This window comes from Entelurus aequoreus, linkage group LG23 (assembly GCF_033978785.1).
Source record: "Entelurus aequoreus isolate RoL-2023_Sb linkage group LG23, RoL_Eaeq_v1.1, whole genome shotgun sequence".
NCBI lineage: Eukaryota > Metazoa > Chordata > Actinopteri > Syngnathiformes > Syngnathidae > Entelurus > Entelurus aequoreus.
In genome coordinates this window covers 34,317,739-34,337,722 of record NC_084753.1, presented here as the reverse complement: position 1 = coordinate 34,337,722, position 19,984 = coordinate 34,317,739, and the positions used below count along the sequence as shown (strand labels likewise).

Here is a 19,984-nt window from a genome sequence, read left to right as displayed (position 1 = left end):
TTTATTAACGCACTGCAACCTCATAGACACAAACACACACACACACACAAACACACACATGCATAGAAACACCAATCAGTGTGTTCCCAGATGCAGCCCACACCTATCAGTTTATGGTTTGCGTAAAGGCTAACTTGTTATTTTCCTCTGCCTACTGAGCCTATGGTGCTGTTAAGTTATTGTGGCTCAATTTGCCTTAATTTTTTTCTATGTTAATGTATTGTTATTTAATATATATTATTGTTTTAGTTGCTTAACAGATATTCCTGGCTCTGAATTCGCTCATTGCTATTTTTATGTTTTTGTGCATTATTTGTTGCCGTCATCATTAAACGAACAGGTTACTCATCAGTTACTCAATACTTGAGTATTTTTTTCACAACATACTTTTTATTTTTACTCAAGTAAATATTTGGGTGATCACTCCTTACTTTTACTTCAGTAATACATCTCTAAAGTAACAGTACTCTTACTTGAGTACACTTTCTGGCTACTGTACCCACCTCTGGTCCCCCACCCTCCTTGAATTCCGGAATGTTTGCAGAACATTTGGTGCAAATAACATGAAAATGTCTTCCTCTAAAACAGTGAAGAAGTCCCACACCACGGACATCTGTTTATAGGGGACGTTTACAACAGGAAAGGAGTGTCTGATTTGCTCACCCTAACCTACCTACACAGCACAATGGGATATTTTTTTTTCCATTGGTTATGGCAGCATATTTCTTATATTTATCTGTGTGACATTATAATTCCTCATATTGGCACAAGAATTGTGTCTGATAATAATCGTGCATCCTTAAATATGAGCATAAATATTCAGTAGTGTACACTGCAAAAATGAGCTGTCAAAATGTAAGATAAAAAGACTAGATTTTTATCTTGTCCAGGGTGTACCCCGCCTTCCGCCCGAATGCAGCTGAGATAGGCTCCAGCGACCTCCCGCGACCCCGAAAGGGACAAGCGGTAGAAAATGGATGGATCAATCAATCAAAAGCTTTTACGGCTAATACCATAGCATGCCGATGTGTTACTATGCTACAAAAAGAGTTCCTCAGTGTTCGCTCTTACAATAACAATGTCGCTACAACTTGGTTATTATACAGGTTACAGAACGTACATGAAGTATTGTTGACAGTTTTTGAATGCATTTTTAAAGTGATTTAGAGGTAGAACTGATTGCTACCATTAGCTGCATTGCTACACTGCAAAAACTCAGTGTTCAAAAACAAGAAAAGAAATACAAAAATGAGGGGTATTTTATTTGAACTAAGCAAAATTATCTGCCAATAGAACAAGAAAATTTGTCCAAAACTAGTAAAATTAGCTAACCTCAATTAACCCAAAAATACCTTAAAATAAGTATATTCTCACTAATAACAAGTGCAATTTTCTTGGTAGAAAAAAAAGAGACCTTTTTGCTCAATATGTTGAAAAATATTCTTAAATGAAGTAAATGCTAGTGCCATTATCTTGACATAATGATATGCGCTCGGCATTACATTTTGTGAAACCAGCAAACTTACACTAAAAACTAATTTATTGTTCTTAATGGAAAGGCAACAAGGCAACCGCTTGTTACTCTCGGGGTCTCCTAGCCGCTCGGGCAAATCATATTGTCTAAAAATGCATTTTTCCATCGATAACATGACATCATCGCGCCAAGTGCGTGCTCTTTCAGTCAATTAGTGCGCATATATACAGCCCGGCCCCCGGCCCAAAATTTTTTAAATTGTAATTTTGACGAATTTATCTGAATGTGCATGAACTATTTCTGTTCAAAATTGTTTGAAATGTCAAATGTTTAAATATTAACTGTCAGTTTACTGTACTGTGCCAACTGTACTACTATATGAGTACGTATTTTCTATTGTTTCATTGAAAATAAAACAGCAAAGTCAATTTGGCTGTCATCTGTTTTAATTATGAGACACAATTGTCTCTTTCATGCTTGAAATAAGAAATTATTACTTTAAAAAAGTAGTTTTATACTTGTGAGTGTTGATGACACAGCTTTGCATCAGTTGATATTCTAGTTTCAAGCATGTTTTACTCAATATAGGTCATAAGGTACTTGGGGGGAGGGGAGTACTAGGATGACAGGGGATGCAAAACAATAACAATGAAATACTTTTTCATAACGGTATAGCTCGGTTGGTAGAGTGGCCGTGCCAGCAACTTGAGGGTTGCAGGTTCGATCCCCGCATCCGCCATCCTAGTTACTGCCGTTGTGTCCTTGGGCAAGACACTTTACCCACCTGCTCCCAGTGCCACCCACACTGGTCTAAATGTAACTTAGATATTGGGTTTCACTATGTAAAGCGCTTTGAGTCACTAGAGAAAAAGCGCTATATAAATATAATTCATTTCATTTCATTTCATTTCATAACATGGTCACTACTGCCTAGTTTCTCTTGTTATATTCTTATTTTACTGTTGTATTTTTATTCTCGTTGTTGCTTTTTATTTGTATTCTTATTGAAATATTTTTCTATTTTGTTTCCATTTATTCCCCCATTATTTACTTTGTACTTTTTAAATTCGATCTCAATTCTGTACACTGCTGCTGGAATTTTAATTTTCCTGAGGGAACTCTCCTGAATGAATCAATAAAGTACTATCTATCTATCTATAAAATCTCAGTAACAAGCTGTAATATCTTACTGAGATAATTTAGGACCAAAACCCTTAAAACAAATAAAACAATTCTGCTTAGTGAGAAGAATTATCTTATTAGACAGAAAATAAGCAAATATCAACCTTATTTGAGATATTTAATCTTACTTAGATTTCAGTTTTTGCAGTGTAGCCACCAAGAACGAGAGGCTATTTATGTTAGAAAGTGAAAAAAAAAAAATAATAATAATTTTTTGTCTTCTTGTCTCTCATAATGATTGTGAACAATAGGCAAAAATCCCCCCCAAAAAGTGCAGGTCCTCTTTAACACTCAAAGCAAACAGGGTTTGTCATGAAAGCTGAAAAGACGAAGCAGAGAAGAAGCGACACCAAGAAGCTGAAAAAGTTGAGGTGAAGTTTTATTAGAAGTTAAGAAATATGCACAAAGAGGAGAGCACAGGCAGAAGATTAGTAGAAGAAGAATATATAAGTACACAGTCATGTGCAGTAAGAACATGGACATGCACAAACTACTGCCGCCGGACTCCACTCTGACCTTTCGCCTCTCCATGAGACACACACAGCACTAACTACACACATTACGCTCACTTGCTAGATCTTTGAAATATTTACAGCGCCAGGATTCAGAGACAGCACTAAATGAGAGAATAGCATGTCACTTACGGAGTGTTTTTGTTGGTCACCTGACTGTGACGTCATCAGCTTGGCGGAGTTGTCCAAGTGGACCTATTGTGTGGGAACTACGTGAATGCACTAAGGCGGGCATTTTCAGAATTATTGGATTATATTATCATATATTACACTAATTGGCTTGGTGAGCTATAACACAAAGCTAAGATGTGGATGTCTGCTTAGCATGCATGCATTGAATGTAGGGGTGTAACGGTACACAAAAATTTCGGTTCGGTACGTACCTCGGTTTAGATGTCACGGTTCGGTTCATTTTCGGTACAGTAAGAAAACAACAAAATATAAATTTTTTGGTTATTTATTTACCAAATTTGTAAACAATGGCTTTATCCTTTTAACATTGGGAACACTGTAATAATTCTGCCCACGTTAATCAACTTTAAACTGCCTCAAGTTGTTGCTCAGATTAAATAAAATGACATATACTTCTACATATAAAAAGTGCAACATTAAACAGTTTCAAGTCAACTCATCATGCTTAATTTATTACAGCAGCTGGGAAGCCTGTAGTTGATTTTTATTATGGAAATGTTATATTTGTATCAACATGTGATAGCAGGGACCCTGCCATTCAAAACTAGGCCGCTCCATTACTAATGATTAATGTAACTATAGCTGAAAAAATGGTACAATAGCAATAGGAGAGACTATTCATCCCTGAACACCATGGAGTTCATGTAGGCTTAATGCTGCACTTACATTATTATATCAACTATCAGAGACAGAAACTCTTCATTTAACATGTCATTTTTTGCTGCTTCAACACAGCTCAATCAACACAGAAAAAGGTAAAGTGAAATAACAGACAGACAGGGCTTTGCTGTCCGTAACACACACACACACACACACACACACACACACACACACACACACACACACACACACACACACACACACACACACACACACACACACACACACACACACACACACACACACACACCGCAAAATGAGCTAACGTTACGCTAAAAGCGAATTAGCCTTCACCTGAAGCCAGGACTGTGAGTGAGCTGAGCTGCCTTTTATATTTCTAGAAGGAGTGATGTTACTAGTAGTTGACTGGGAGGTCTTTATTATCATTTGGGGAGAGTCCGCTGCCTGATGCTTACCTGCTAAACGCTAATCACTGACTACATGCGCTCTGAATACGCACTGCTGATTGGCTGTTACCGCTCTGAATACGCACTGCTGATTGGCTGTTACCGCTCCGAATACACACTGCTGATTGGCTGTTACTGCTCTGTTTGTAACCAATCAGATGGTTGTGTGGGTGGGACAATGCTGGGTGCTGTGTAGAGGACTGACAGAAACAGAGGCAGAAGGAAGCGGAGGCGGCTACTTAATATGTTCGTGTGGAAACTCGTTCGGTACACCTCCGAACCGGACCGAAACCCCTGTACCGAAACGGTTCAATACAAATACATGTACCGTTACACCCCTAAGTAAATGTACAAAATGTGTCTTCTTTACAGGAGGAAAAGGAGAAGAGCAGCAAGAATAAAGTCCTGGCAACATTTACGCACTCAAGACGCTTCCTGTTCCCGGCGTGCCGAGGCTTGACGGCTCCGAACGGAGGTGAAAGGCGGAAGAGGACAGAGGATTTGGGGCGCAGGGGGGGTCAGCGGTGAGGAAAACTGCGTTTTGAGGCGAGGCGTCCATCACAGAAGACGAGCTTTTAGAAGCGTTACAAGGCATCCGGAGTTAGGCCTGCGGGTCCGGGCACACAAAAGGAGGACAGGAAGGGCAGGAGGAGACGGTGAAGAGGAAGAGGTGACGAAGAGACAGCAGAAGAGGTTATTTGAGCAGGTGAATTAAATGTGTTGTGTAATTCTCGCTCGTGCCACCGGGTGGCGCATGCAACGAGCTGGAAATGTACTGCAGCATACATTGTATGGAACAAAAAAGGAGGCAGCAGCCAGATGTGCAGAAATGAGATGAGAACTGAGTACATTAGAAAAGCATCAGAGCGGCGAGCAAACACGCACAGGTCACACATGAAGAAGGAGTACAGTACAGAGCCCATGTTGACATACTCATAAGCAGGACGCACGCCGAGGCGACGTATACACCTCTCCGTCACGGGCGTGCACTTGGTGGCTGGGGCGTCACTTCCTGTCACGCACCTGTTTTGTCAACGACTAGAGCGGCTGCGGCGTGTCGGCGCACTCGCAGCGGGAGATGCTGATTGGTTGTCGAGCGCTATGGCTACTGTTGCTAAGCGAGCGGTGCAGCAGGAGGGATAAAAAAACGCAGAAGATTCTAGATGATACACTAGTGGCGGAGGGGAGGGGTGGATGATTCTTTTTTTGTTGTTTTTATGAACACAGTTAGTTGCAACATGTTTAGAGCCAAGAGTGAAAGTGAAAGCAATATGTGCACTACAAACTACAAGACTAGTCTATATGGCAGTGGTTTGTTTGTGTAAAAGTGAGATGGCACTACAGTGCATGAATATGAATATCAACTAAGTGCACATCTCCACCCAGCAGTACAAGTCTAGTGCAGTGATGTCAAACCGCCAACAGGTTTTATCCGGCCCGCCAGATGAGTTTGCCAAGTATAAAAATGAGCTGGAAAGAAACTGCTGTTCTAAATGTGTCCACTGGATGTCGCAATAGCAATTCTTTGTTTTTGTTGTTGTATTTTTTATACATATAAACCTTTATTTATACATTTCAACATTTACAAACAGTTGAAAATAATAATCAAAGTAAGTTAAAAAAAAAGTACAAAACATTACAAAAACAATACAAAACAGCGCCAGGGGGTTGTAAGAAAAACAACAAGAAAACAAGAAAAAAAATATACAAAAATGAGGGGTATTTTATTTGAACTAAGCAAAATTATCTGCCAATAGAACAAGAAAATTTGGCTTGTCAAGACTTTCCAAAACAAGTAAAATTAGCTAACCTAAATGAACCCAAAAATACTTTAAAATAAGTATATTCTCACTAATAACAAGTGCACTTTTCTTGATAGAAAAAAATTATTCATTTTTTCTCAATATGTTGAAAAATATTCTTAAACTAAGTAAATGCTAGTGCCATTATCTTGACACAATGAAATGCGCTCAGCATCATGATTTTTTTTTTCATGCTTGAAATAAGAAATTATTACTTTAAAAAAGTAGTTTTATACTTGTGAGTGTTGATGACACAGCTTTGCATCAGTTGATATTCTAGTTTCAAGCATGTTTTACTCAATATAGGTCATACAATCTCAGCTACAAGCTGTAATATCTTACTGAGATCATTTAGGACCAAAACACTTAAAACAAGTAAAACACTAACATAAAATCTGCTTAGTGAGAAGAATTATCTTATCAGACAGAAAATAAGCAAATACCCTTATTTGAGATATTTAATCTTACTTAGATTTCAGTTTTTGCAGTGTACTCGTATGTATTTTTCAAGCCCAATGCGGCCCCCCAGTCAAAAATCTTGGACACCCCTGGTCTACACCTTCTGAACGAGTCGCATACATAATAAAAAAAACGTTTGACAGGCCGACAAATAACAGCTATTACGGTCTACGCCATGCCACGCAAGAGGGTCTTCATGGGGAGAAGTGAGCCCGGAGAATACAACATTACACCAAAGTGCGTACCTGGAGAACAAGCGTGTTCAGGGTGTCAAAATGTGCGCCAAGTACTAGAATGCATACATGTTGGCAGGTCTGGGATTAGTGTCTCGACGCACTGGGCTGTGTCGAGCTCTTTCCTTACAGGTACCTTCCCCAATGTTTGACAATGGCAACCAAAACTGCACCAACCTGTACTGCTAGGTGGAAAGTGGTGTTGAGTGAATCTAAGTAGATCTACTGCAGGCTTACAGTCAATCAGCATCACATGAGTTGACCTATGACCTCACTCAACAACATATAGCCGGTGAGCGTGTGCGCTAACTTTGCGAGGGCTGTGTACTGTACTTACCCCGTTCCACTCCACGCTCATACTCACTTCCTCGCCGCCGTCAGGCCCGCTCTCATACTTGACCGTGTCCGAGGTCAAGCTCTCTCGGCTGCGCTGCTTCTCGCGGGCCTCTGGCTCGCTGAGGACGTTGGCCACGCGCTGCTTGTGCGCCGTGTCCAGGCCCTGAAAGGAGATCATTTAGGCGGTGGGGTGTATGACGTGTTCCCCCTCATTTTTCATGTGTCTGAGCAAACGCAAAAACTCCCCGAGCACATGTGAGCAACATCAGACATGCACAGTGAGGCCATACCTGTTTAAACCTGACTTAATAAGTTACATTTTTTATTTTATTAATCAAATGACAGCAGTCATTTTCATGAGGTTATTTTCTAACATACACTACCCTTCAAAAGTTTGGGGTCACCCAAAGAATTTTGTGGAATAGCCTTCATTTCTAAGAACAAGAATAGACTGTCGAGTTTCAGATGAAAGTTCTCTTTTTCTGGCCATTTTGAGCGTTTAATTGACCCCACAAATGTGATGCTCCAGAAACTCAAATCTGCTCAAAGGAAGGTCAGTTTTGTAGCTTCTGTAACAAGCTAAACCGTTTTCAGATGTGTGAACATGATTGCACAAGGGTTTTCTAATCATCAATTAGCCTTCTGAGCCAATGAGCAAACACATTGTACCATTAGAACACTGGAGTGATAGTTGCTGGAAATGGGCCTCTATACACCTATGTAGATATTGCACCAAAAACCAGACATTTGCAGCTAGAATAGTCATTTACCACATTAGCAATGTATAGAGTGTATTTCTTTAAAGTTAAGACTAGTTTAAAGTTATCTTCATTGAAAAGTACAGTGCTTTTCCTTCAAAAATAAGGACATTTCAATGTGACCCCAAACTTTTGAACGGTAGTGTACGTGATTTGGCCCACTTACAATGGAACCAACAACAAAAATCTTGTTTACACACAAGATTGGGGCTTACACACAAAAATGCATTCACAAAAATATACGCCACACATACACACACCACCCCCCCAACCCAAAGCCCTCGACGCAAATCCCATAGGGGTGATGAATGGATGGTCAGCGCCTGAGAGCTGCGGCCTACCATCATGACCTCGCACTCCCTTCCCTCTGTTGCTAAATATCTCGAGATGTACGTTGTAATATGTATATGTGCTTTGCTATGGAGGTTTTTTCCCACTCCAGACTGGGCCCCCTTAGGAGCCCAGTCTAGATCGAATTTTTTTACTCATCCTTCCCCAGCGTTTTACCTTTTTCCCCCATCTTTTACGGGGCGCCTTGTGGCAAACCAATCAGCGTTCCTGTTCTGTAACCCTGTACACTGTTTGTTTTGTCTAATCTTGAACGGGTTTGTGCTGAAAACAAAGTTTCGTTGTACTTGTACAATGACAATAAAGACCTACCCACCTACCTACCCACCTACCTTTTTCAAGAGCTATGTACTGGTATTGTAAGTCTCGGGCAGGGGTGTCCAACCTATTAATCTTAAATACCAGGCGATCTCTGAATGCTACATATTTGTGGACAATGTGGGTAAATCTAATTAATGACCCTTGAAAGAAATGTTGTTATACTAGCACAGCATTCACGTATATGATACAATCCAAACAACCTTCCCTAGTCATGGTGCAAAAAAAACTATTATGCAACTAAGATAAAGGTCAACACACATGGTCACACATAACACAACCTGCTCACTGAACTTTGTGAATATTATAAAAAACGTCCAAATACCATAAAAAAAAAATCTAAATTACACCCACTTAAATCCATTAGAGTGCATGATAGGAAAAATGTAAAACAATCTCCCCACACTTATCGATGATTGGCCCATTTTAGCTGCTTGATATTTTCTGATTGATTACAAAACTTTAAGGAGGTTGTCACGGAAGTAAACACGGTAGAAGTCTAACTTTTACATACTCTTAATATCCAATTATAATAATTAAATATCTACTATTTTAATAACATATCCATCATATTAAAATAATATGTACACACACAAACACATTTATTTTTTTTAGCCCAATGCGGCTCCCAAGTCAAAAAGTTTGGACACCCCTGGTCTAGGGTGAGGGTCCTACTTTGAAAATATTGTGCACCCCTTTCAGAGATCACTTTTAGTTCCCCTTAAAACCTTCACATGTTGCACAATGAGATGTAAGCATGGGGTAAAGTGTACATTCTTGTAACTTTCTGTCTGTAAAATACATCTTTATTAGCATTTCTGTAACATCGTACTATTCACTCGTTTTAAAGTTAAAGAGTGAAGGTGTAATTGTTTTATTGTCATTACACGCCTATAACTTCCCTTTGATACTAGTTAAATATTTAGTTTAATTGTGTGCTGTCACAACTTCAGTCCTTGATTTGTTGTCGCACACAACCCTGCAGCCAACGCAAGAGCTGCACGATTTTGAGAAAAAAACTAATTGCGATTTTTCTATCTAGAATTGCGATTGTGATTCGATTTGCAATTTTCATATTTTAAGTTACATAAAATTGCATAGAACTCAGAAAATAACGAGTGAAGGAAGACATGCTACTTTTAGACTGTCAATCAACACGTTTGAGTCTCAAGGCGCACAAATTAGAACAATTATTTACATCAAAAATGTTTGGCTTTATGCAGACAGACTCAAGAGCTTTTGTCTACATTATAATCTTAAACTGGAAGTATAAGTCGCACCGGCCGAAAATGCATAATAAAGAAGGAAAAAAACATATACACTACCGTTCAAAAGTTTGGGGTCACATTGAAATGTCCTTATTTTTGAAGGAAAAGCACTGTACTTTTCAATGAAGATAACTTTAAACTAGTCTTATCTTTAAAGAAATACACTCTATACATTGCTAATGTGGTAAATGACTATTCTAGCTGCAAATGTCTGCTTTTTGGTGCAATATCTACATAGGTGTATAGAGGCCCATTTCCAGCAACTATCACTCCAGTGTTCTAATGGTACAATGTGTTTGCTCATTGGCTCAGAAAGCTAATTGATGATTAGAAAACCCTTGTGCAATCATGTTCACACATCTGAAAACAGTTAAGCTTGTTACAGAAGCTACAAAACTGACCTTCCTTTGAGCAGATTGAGTTTCTGGAGCATCACATTTGTGGGGTCAATTAAACGCTCAAAATGGCCAGAAAAAGAGAACTTTCATCTGAAACTTGACAGTCTATTCTTGTTCTTAGAAATGAAGGCTATTCCACAAAATTGTTTGGGTGACCCCAAACTTTTGAACGGTAGTGTATAAGTCGCACTGGAGTATAAGTCGCATTTTTGGGGGAAATTTATTTGATAAAACCCAACACCAAGAATAGAAATTTGAAAGGCAATTTAAAATAAATAAAGAATAGTGAACAACAGGCTGAATAAGTGTATGTTATATGAGGCATAAATAACCAACTGAGAACGTGCCTGGTATGTTAACCTAACATATTATGGTAAGAGTCATTCAAATAACTATAACATATAGAACATGCTATACGTTTACCAAACAATCTGTCACTCCTAATCGCTAAATCCCATGAAATCTTATACGTCTAGTCTCTTACGTGAATGAGCTAAATAATATTATTTGATATTTTACAGTAATGTGTTAATAATTTCACACATAAGTCGCTCCTGAGTATAAGTCGCACCCCCGGCCAAACTATGAAAAAAACTGCGACTTATAGTCCGAAAAATACGGTATACAGTGTTTATAAAGTAATGTCATCATAATATATAATAATAATGCAAGTAACCATTAAAAAGGATATAAACTTTTGTTTTTCATTACTGTAGAATTTTTTACCATTGTACTGTCTTTGGAAGGTAAATAATTTCGCTATCCTAAATAAATAAACAAAAAAATAAAATAGGACTAATTTCTGTAAGCGAAAAATTTACCTACATGAATATTGAACATTTTAAAGTGCTTTTTTTTCCCCAGTTAGAAAAACAAGGTCGAACGTTGCCTTTTTGTTTGTTGCCATCACGTAATCGTGTCATTTTCACTCATTCGTCTGTCAAAGCTGAATTTCCCCCAGGGATCAATAAAGTTCTTTCTATCCTATTCTATTGATGGGCTCATATTGCCCATCGGATTTGAAGCTGAAATATTCCCACGACGGCACATTTGGCTTTGCAATCATTTTTTCCCTCCTAATTTGTGTCACTTTGCAGCATTCACTGGCGAGCCGCAAAGCTCTCTGTACTTTGTGTGCGCGCCTCGCTCTGGTTTTCGCCGCAACAAAGATTTCGAACCAGTAAAAAAAGAGGGCTCACTGTGTTCAGTTGATTCCATTGTTAAATAAACACATTTAGTTGCTGAGAGCGACGCACACAGTAAGACGTCTTTCTTCCTGTTTGAAACGAGAGACGAACAAACGCGAGGCTCAACAATTCTGATTGGCCAACATGGCTGTCAATCAAATGCCGGCGACGGCGGAGAAAAAAAACACATTAAAACATGTATGTCGATTTCGATTAATCGCACACAACACTATTTAGAACGTGTGGGCACACATGTGTAATCTGGAACTTGCCACACCTGCTTCCTGGAACGCATGGCAGCTTCCTCCAGGGTCTCGGCGGCCTCAAACTTGCCCTGCCGCTTGTAGAGCGCGCCCAGGTTCTTCAGGGTGGTGGTGACCGTGGGGCTGCACAAACCAGTGGGAACATCTCATCACAAACAATCACTGCAAGGCGGCCATCTTGGGGATTCTCTGTTCACCTGTCAACTTTACAAGCTTTGTACCAGCCGCCGTACTCTCCGAAAGGCGAGCCGTCTTTCTGCTTCCCCTGCGAGACAAGAAGCAGCGTTAAGCTCCTCATATTCCTTTCACACTTGAAGCAGTTCATGCTGGAAGTGAACCAATGTCAAAAGCGTTAAGTAGCGGCGGTGGGATTATGGCGGCCTCAGAAGTTCTTCTCGTGAACCGAAGGCTTGTGCCGCTTCTTGGACTACTGCACAGCCGCTGCTTTCTTTCCTGCAGCTTATAAGGCGGTGCAGCTATTTTATGGATTTTTTTCCGCTGACGGCCATAATTAAAATAGTTTAAAAACAACAACAAACAAGCAAAAACTAAGGACTTTTATTGTTTGTTGTAGGGCGCCATCTTTTGGACGAGTTTGCTCACTGCAGGTGCTGCAGTTTCTTTCCATTATGTGCTTTCAACCGGAAATAGTGTCGTTCCGTCTTCGAGCCGTCCATAGCGTTTCTACTCGAACGGATTCGACATTCATCACTCAAAGCAACGTTTGTAAGTTTTACAATATAACTAAACCTATTAGTAAACGGTCCCATGTGTGATGTCTGTAGGAGTGTTTGTAATCGTAATGTAATCATATGTATATCGTGTTTTTATCATCTTCGTCTTTTAGTAAAGGTAAAACCGTTTTCATCTTTTAACCTTTTTGAATAAGTCGTGCATGCTTTGATTTCAAGTCGCCTGGACTACTGCAATGCACTTTATGCTGGCATTAGCCAAAAAGCTCTCTCCAGGTTGCAGTTAGCCCAGAACGCGGCAGCACGACTTTTAACAGGGGCCAGGAAACGCCAGCATATAACCCCAATTCTTCAGAGTTTGCACTGGCCTTGCTGTTTTGTTTTTAAAGCTTTACATGGACTGGCACCTCAGTATATCTCGGACCTCATCCAAATTTACACTCCTGCGCACGCTCTGAGGTCCGAGAGCCAGATCCAGCTCGTGGTGCCCAAGACCAGACTTAAATCCAGGGGAGACTCTGTGGTCGGCCCTAAGCTCTGGAACACTCCGCCCCTCCATGTTCAAACTGCTCCCACAGTGGAGTGTTTTAAGTCTCGTCTTAAGACCCACTTTTATTCTTTGGCTTTTAACACTATGTGAGTTGTGTGGTCCTCTGCCCTGTGTTTTTTTTTTAAATTTTGATTTCTATTTACTGTTTTAATTGGTTTTACCCTTTAAAATCGTTTTTAATCATATTTATTTTTATATTGTTTTTATATTAGTTTTATATTTATTTTTGTTTTTATTCAGTCATTGGTGGAGCTAAAGATAATATTTGAATATTGTTTTTAATATTGTTGTGCAGCACTTTGGAAACATTTTTGTTGTTTAAATGTGCTATATAAATAAAGTGGATTGGATTGGATTGTAATGACGCTAGTGTTGTTAGCTTTAGCTAATATGCTAACACGTTTACGAGTGTCTGTGTTAGTATACTTAACTTACAACAGCATTCTTTTTGTAATGTTTCAGTTTCACAAATTCCTCAGTAAATTCACCAAAAACGTCACCGTGGAGTTATTGAGTCTGTTTAGCTGATTGGACAGCTAGCTTCCGCAGCTAGTGGGTCCATGACCATGACTGCCGTTTTGTTTGATCTGCCGTGTTACAGGCACCGCTTGGAAACACTTATGGTATGTAAATAAACATTTACAGAATATTTATGTGTAAATAACTCATTTCAAAACATATATATCTGCGGCTTATAGTCCCATGCAGCGAATATATGGAAAATATTAGAGATGTCCGATAATGGCTTTTTTGCCGATATCCGATATTGTCCAACTCTTAATTACCGATACCGATATATACAGTTGTGGAATTAACACATTATTATGCCTAATTTTGTTGTGATGCCCCGCTGGATGCATTAAACAATGTAACAAGGTTTTCCAAAATAAATCAACTCAAGTTATGGAAAAAAAATGCCAACATTACACTGCTCCCTGAGACAGCATGAGGAGGTTCAGGTGGGCGGGGTTGGGGGGGGGGTGTATATTGTAGCGTCCCGGAAGAGTTAGTGCTGCAAGGGGTTCTGGGTATTTGTTCTGTTGTGTTTATGTTGTGTTACGGTGCGGATGTTCTCCCGAAATGTGTTTGTCATTCTTGTTTGGTGTGGGTTCACAGTGTGGCGCATATTTGTAACAGTGTTAAAGTAGTTTATACGGCCACCCTCAGTGTGACCTGTATGGCTGTTGATCATGTATGCCTCGCATTCACTTGTGTGTGTGAAAAGCCGTAGATATTATGTGACTGGGACGGCACGCAAAGGCAGTGCCTTTAAGGTTTATTGGCGTTCTGTACTTCTCCCTACGTCCGTGTACACAGCGGCGTTTTAAAAAGTCATAAATTGTACTTTTAGAAACCGATACCGATAATGTTAAAACCGATACCGATAATTTCCGATATTACATTTTAAAGCATTTATCGGCCGATAATATCGGCAGTCCGATATTATCGGACATCCCTAGAAAATATTTGTTCCCCTAAATTTAGCAGGTACGCTCTATAGTCCAGAAAATACGGTAATCTGCTAATTGAAGTTAGTCTTCCTCATTCCAGCTTCAAAACGGACCATCTCTTTAGTTTTTCTACGCGACTAAGGTGCTACGTTCATCATGGCCAAGTCACAATGGTAACATATACATTCATGCATGTTCGCAGCTCGTCGCTCCCGAGTATAAACATATTAAATCACTCTCACCTTGCTTTGTTCCTCTCTCTCCTCGGCGTGCATCCAAATTGGTTTGTTCTCACCTGCAGTGTGAACGCGACAAGAGAGATGTGAGAAGCTGGTGAGGTGTGTGTGCGATCTCCAGTCGGGACACGTGCGCATCCTACCGTCAACTGAGCCAAACTCTCGCTCGTGGGCCCGGGTGAGGATTTCCTTGTAAAGAGTCTCCGCCTGCTTGAACTTGCCCTGCTTGAGGTAGCAGGAGGCCTGGGAGAGGCAGAGAACATTTAAAACCACAGCGAGGATCCCTCCATAATAATCTTGATTGGTGCAAGTGTAAACATGATGTGACACACTTAAAGGTAACTTTGTTAAAAAGGTCCTATCCTACATTTCAAACTTCTCAGTTATGTTTATCCTGAAAGTATTCACAGTGCTTCGCTTTTTCCACATTTTGTTATGTTCCAGCCTTTTTGTCCTCAAAATTCTACACATAATGACAATGTGAAAACGTTTTTTAGAAATGTTTGCAAATATATTAAAAAAACAACAACTAAGAAATCACTATACATAAGTATTCACAGGAGGATAGGACCCCTTTAAGCATGCTTGAACCATTAGCATTACCAAACACGATATCAATATGCCCGTCTTACCAAGTTATTCTTGGTTTTAGCCACATTGGGGTCGTCGGGCCCCAGTTTGGTCTGATAGATCTCCAGTGCTCTCATGTAGTAGTACTCAACCTCCTCGTACTTGCCCTGGTTCTGACACAGCAGGGCCAGGTTATTAAGCTGCTTGGCCACATCCGGGTGGTCTTTTCCCAGCACCTGGACGACGACAACAACAGGGGTAAGCGCCAAAGACGACGCCGAAACACTTCCAACCGCCATTTGGCTCACGTGAAGTTGCAGCATTGCTTGTTTTCAAACATCTTAGCTTGTTTTCAAACATCTTAACTACGTATGAGGGCCTCCAGAAGACTATAAGCAGGTGTCAGCAGATCTAATGTGATGCTTTTTAATGCATTTTTAATGCTACTTATAATGCCATTGTCCTACTGCAGGTATCGTACATTTCGGAATATAAGCCGCTACTTATTTCCTACACTATGAACCCTGCGGCTTATAAAATGGAGTGGCTAATTTCTGTATTTTTCATTGCCAAACAGTCTGTCACTCCTAATCGCTAAATCCCATGAAATCTTATACGTCTAGTCCATACTTGCCAACCTTGAGAACTCCAATATCGGGAGGTGGGGGGTGGGGGTTGGGGGGCGTGGTTAAGAGGAGAGTATATTTACAGCTAGAATTCACCAACTCAAGTATTTCATATACATATATATATATATATATATATATATACTTGACTTTCAGTGAATTCTAGCTATATATATATATATATATATATATATATATATATATATATATATATATATATATATATATATTTTTTTTTTTTTTTTTTTTTTTTTTTTTATTATATATATAAATAAAAGAAATACTTGAATTTTAGTGTTCATTTATTTACACATATACACACACACACACACACACAACACTCATCTACTCATTGTTGTACTTGAAAGTACAATGCTTTGTTAAGGGTTGAATTGTCCATCCTCTTTCTATTCTCTGTCACTATTTTTCTAGCCATGCTGAACACCCTCTCTGATGATGCATTGCTGTGTGGCACGCACAAAAGTGCTTTCATCAAATGCACGAGAGTGTGGAATCTTCCATCTCTCCCTAGCATGGCCCAAAACCGGTCAATCCTTGCTTCCTGGGGAAGATCTTCCCTGGCAAGCAATTGGTACTCCAGTACTTGTACCCGGAGGCTGGTCAGGTCCAATCGCAGCTGCGGCAGACTTTTTTTTTTTGGGGCGTGGCCTCCAGCTCCGGCTGAAAACTGGGAGTTTGTCGAGAGAAAATCTCTGTCGGGAGGTTGTCGGGAGAGGCGCTGAATATCGGGATTCTCCCGCTAAAAACGGGAGGGTTGGCAAGTATGGTCTAGTCTCTTACGTGAATGAGCTAAATAATATTATTTGATATTTTACGCTAATGTGTTAATAATTTCACACATAAGTCGCTCCTGAGTATAAGTCGCACCCAAACTATGAAAAAAACTGCGACTTATAGTCCGAAAAATACGGTAGTTCAAATAAAATACCCCTAATTTTTGTATTTTCTTTTCTTGTTTTTGAACACTGACTTTTTGCAGTGTAATAGCATGTGATTTCACCGCATAACCTTGTTTTAATGCCTCTGGACATCAATATGAATGCTTTTTAACGCCATGTGAGGCCTCTATTTTCGCAAACTCAATTAAATGACTTAATGCTTTTTAATGCTTGTTGAAGAAGGACTGCGACATTGAGAGATTGCAGGAACTCACCTTCTCTCTGATCTCCAGCGCTCGCTTGCACAGAGGCTCCGCGTCCTTGTACTTGCCTCTCTTCCCGTACAGCACGGCCAGGTTATTGAGGGTGGCGGCAACCTGACGGAAGGACAACAGCAGCCTTTGTTACTTTAAAAAATGCATTTCGTGGCCTTGCATCACGTTCCCACCCCCCACGTGCGCAGTGATTGGTTGCTCCATCAAAGTGAGCGTCAACCTCTGATCTGAGGAGGAAGTCACTCGCTCGACAAGCAGAAAGGAAGTCATTGGAGTGGGTTGTAATTTGATCGTGGAGGCGGCACACAATGGAGGAAGAAGAGAGAACGGTTTCTGGATCATGTCAATGTGCAGGGTTTATTTTGCCAATTCAAACAAGTGAAGAGCGTAGATTGGCTCAAATTGGTCGCTACGTTTGTGGTAATGAAAATAAGGAGCGCCAATCAGGTGAGGAGGAAAAGACTGTCGATCGCTGTGACTTCAGCAATCAATGCGGAATCACTTCCTTGTGGGCGAGCAGGATGGGAGGATGGGGAAGGGCTGACCTCACAAACTGGAGAGTGATGAAGGTCCAGACAATATTGACAATGTCCTGAGGGGGTTAACAGTAAGTTAGTTTGTGTGGCTTCCTCATCCAGGACGGCGATAGAGCATCTCTATTTGTGATCATCCACACTGCCTGGATGTCCAAGTCTACTTTGGAAAAGCTTTCATAGGATTTCAACAATGACAAATCCAACAGAAAATAGCTGAGAGGGAGCTGCCTAGATGGTTTCTTTTTTTTTAATGGTTAGTATTGATCGGAGAGGCAGAAGCAGGACACATTAGCTACCTAAATACACAGAGATTAAAAAAAGAGGTCAAGGTGATAATAGTCGAAACAAGTAAGACTCAGCTTGCCTCAGTCGAATTAGCAAAACAAGCACTCAATATTGCAGTAAACATGTAGCTTGTTGGCTTAGTTCCAACACTGAAAACACAGGGAAGTCTTTTTTGTTAAATGTATTGATTTTTTTCATTTGATTTGATTTTTTTTACTATTATTATTTGTATAAGTCTAATGATGCAAAATTCTTGTCAAATACAACCAAATGTAAAATAATCGTAAATGAAAGCACATAACGCCTCGCTCTTCTCAACAATTACATGCACATGCGTCATGGACAATTGGTTAAATTAGAGAGAGAGAAGATGAACTCACAGCAGGGTGGTCCCGGCCCAAAGTCTTCTCCCTGATGGCCAGGGCGTCATTCAGCAGGTTGGCGGCCTCCTTGTATTTGTTCTGATCTCTGACAGACACAAAGACACCAAACATTAAGCTCGGGGACGACTTCCACTAACAGTACGCCGCTTTCTAAGTAGCTTTCCCACACCCATGTCCCAACACAAATCTGGACAGACCATTAAACAGAGAGGATTTGTGGAGGGGGATAAAAATACTTGTGCAGCTAGTTTGGGTCATTCTTTTGTTTGGTTCCAACCGGAACATTGACTCCACTGTAAATCGTCTGCCATGTTTGCTGTGTTCCAAAAGGACCTTTACGGTCGTCTAGCAGCCAGTCCCACAATGCAACCAGATTTTAGTCCACTTGTACAGCAGTGGAAATGTGCCCTTCACTGATATAGATCATATTTTTATCATTGTTGATGTGTGGAAAACGAGAAAAGCGGCCTTTTCAGTGGCTGCGTTTTCACCAACTGACCTGTAGACAAGGGCCAGGATGTTCAGCATGGTGGCCACGTCCGGGTGGTTGTGTCCGGAGGTCTTCTCCAGGTCCTCCAGGGCCTGTTTGCAGAGGGGCACGGCCACCTCGTACCTGCCTTGGGAGGCGTACTGGATGACCAGGTTGTGGAGGGTCCTCAAGCGGGCCGGGATCTCGTAGCCGCCCTGCTGGGCGGCGGCGGCGGCTGCGCTGCCGTGCGCTGTCTGCACTGGAATAACAAGCAGAGGACGTTGGTACGACATTGCTCCCCCCGCAGATTAGGAGAAGTGAAAGTGAACAGAGATTACCACCGCAAAATGTAAGAGCAACAGTTGGAGCCTCAAGCAAACAAAAGTGAAAATTGGAATTAGGGATGTCGGATAATGGCTTTTTACCGATATCCGATATTCCGATATTGTCCAACTCTTAATTACTGATACCGATATCAACCGATACCGATATATACAGTCGTGGAATTAACACCTTATTATGCCTAATTTGGACAACCAGGTATGGTGAAGATAAGGTCCTTTTTAAAAAAATAAATAAAATAAAATAAGATAAATAAATTGAAAACATTTTCTTGAATAAAAAAGAAAGTAAAACAATATAAAAACAGTTACATTAAAAACTAGTAATTAATGAAAATGAGTAAAATTAACTGTTAAGGTTAGTACTATTAGTGGACCAGCAGCACGCACAATCATGTGTGCTTATGGACTGTATCCCTTGCAGACTGTATTGATATATATTGATATATAATGTAGGAACCAGAATATTAGTAACAGAAAGAAACAACCCTTTTGTGTGAATGAGTGTAAATGGGGGAGGGAGGTTTTTTGGGTTGGTGCACTAATTGTAAGTGTATCTTGTGTTTTTTATGTTGATTTAATTAAAAAAACAAAAAAACAAAAAAAACCCGATACAGATAATTAAAAAAACGATACAGATAATTCCCGATATTACATTTTAAAGCATTTATCGGACATCTCTAATTGGAATGCAGTTTGAAGAACAATGCAGCCGACAGTTTTTGTTGAGGATGATCTCTGCTCAGATCCACTTAAAAATGAAGGTCACCTCAAAGGGCCTGTGCAGTTAAAACCCACTATTCATGTCACTGAGAGGGTCATAAAAATCTGGAACAAGAATATTTTTAACACTAATAATACACTAAAAATTCCC

The 19,984-nt window shown here is 40.1% G+C and overlaps 1 protein-coding gene across 3 annotated transcripts in view; it reads right to left on the bottom strand.

Moving 5' to 3' along the window:
* klc1a (kinesin light chain 1a) overlaps positions 1-19,984 on the bottom strand; it is a 51,333-nt gene that overhangs the window by 21,746 nt on the left and 9,603 nt on the right. Inside the window, exons 4-13 of one of the 3 annotated variants that reach the window (XM_062034027.1) lie at positions 18,800-19,028; positions 18,298-18,385; positions 17,097-17,198; positions 15,359-15,532; positions 14,870-14,969; positions 14,733-14,785; positions 11,995-12,062; positions 11,812-11,920; positions 7,286-7,420; positions 3,018-5,034 (exon numbers count right to left, since the gene is read on the bottom strand). In XM_062034027.1, the coding sequence (XP_061890011.1) occupies positions 5,029-5,034; positions 7,286-7,420; positions 11,812-11,920; positions 11,995-12,062; positions 14,733-14,785; positions 14,870-14,969; positions 15,359-15,532; positions 17,097-17,198; positions 18,298-18,385; positions 18,800-19,028 (1,064 nt within the window). In that variant the 3' untranslated portion in view covers positions 3,018-5,028. Of the gene's footprint in view, positions 1-3,017; positions 5,035-7,258; positions 7,421-11,811; positions 11,921-11,994; positions 12,063-14,732; positions 14,786-14,869; positions 14,970-15,358; positions 15,533-17,096; positions 17,199-18,297; positions 18,386-18,799; positions 19,029-19,984 lie in introns of those variants that run through there. The other 2 variants (XM_062034024.1, XM_062034025.1) reach the window with 2 other exon arrangements.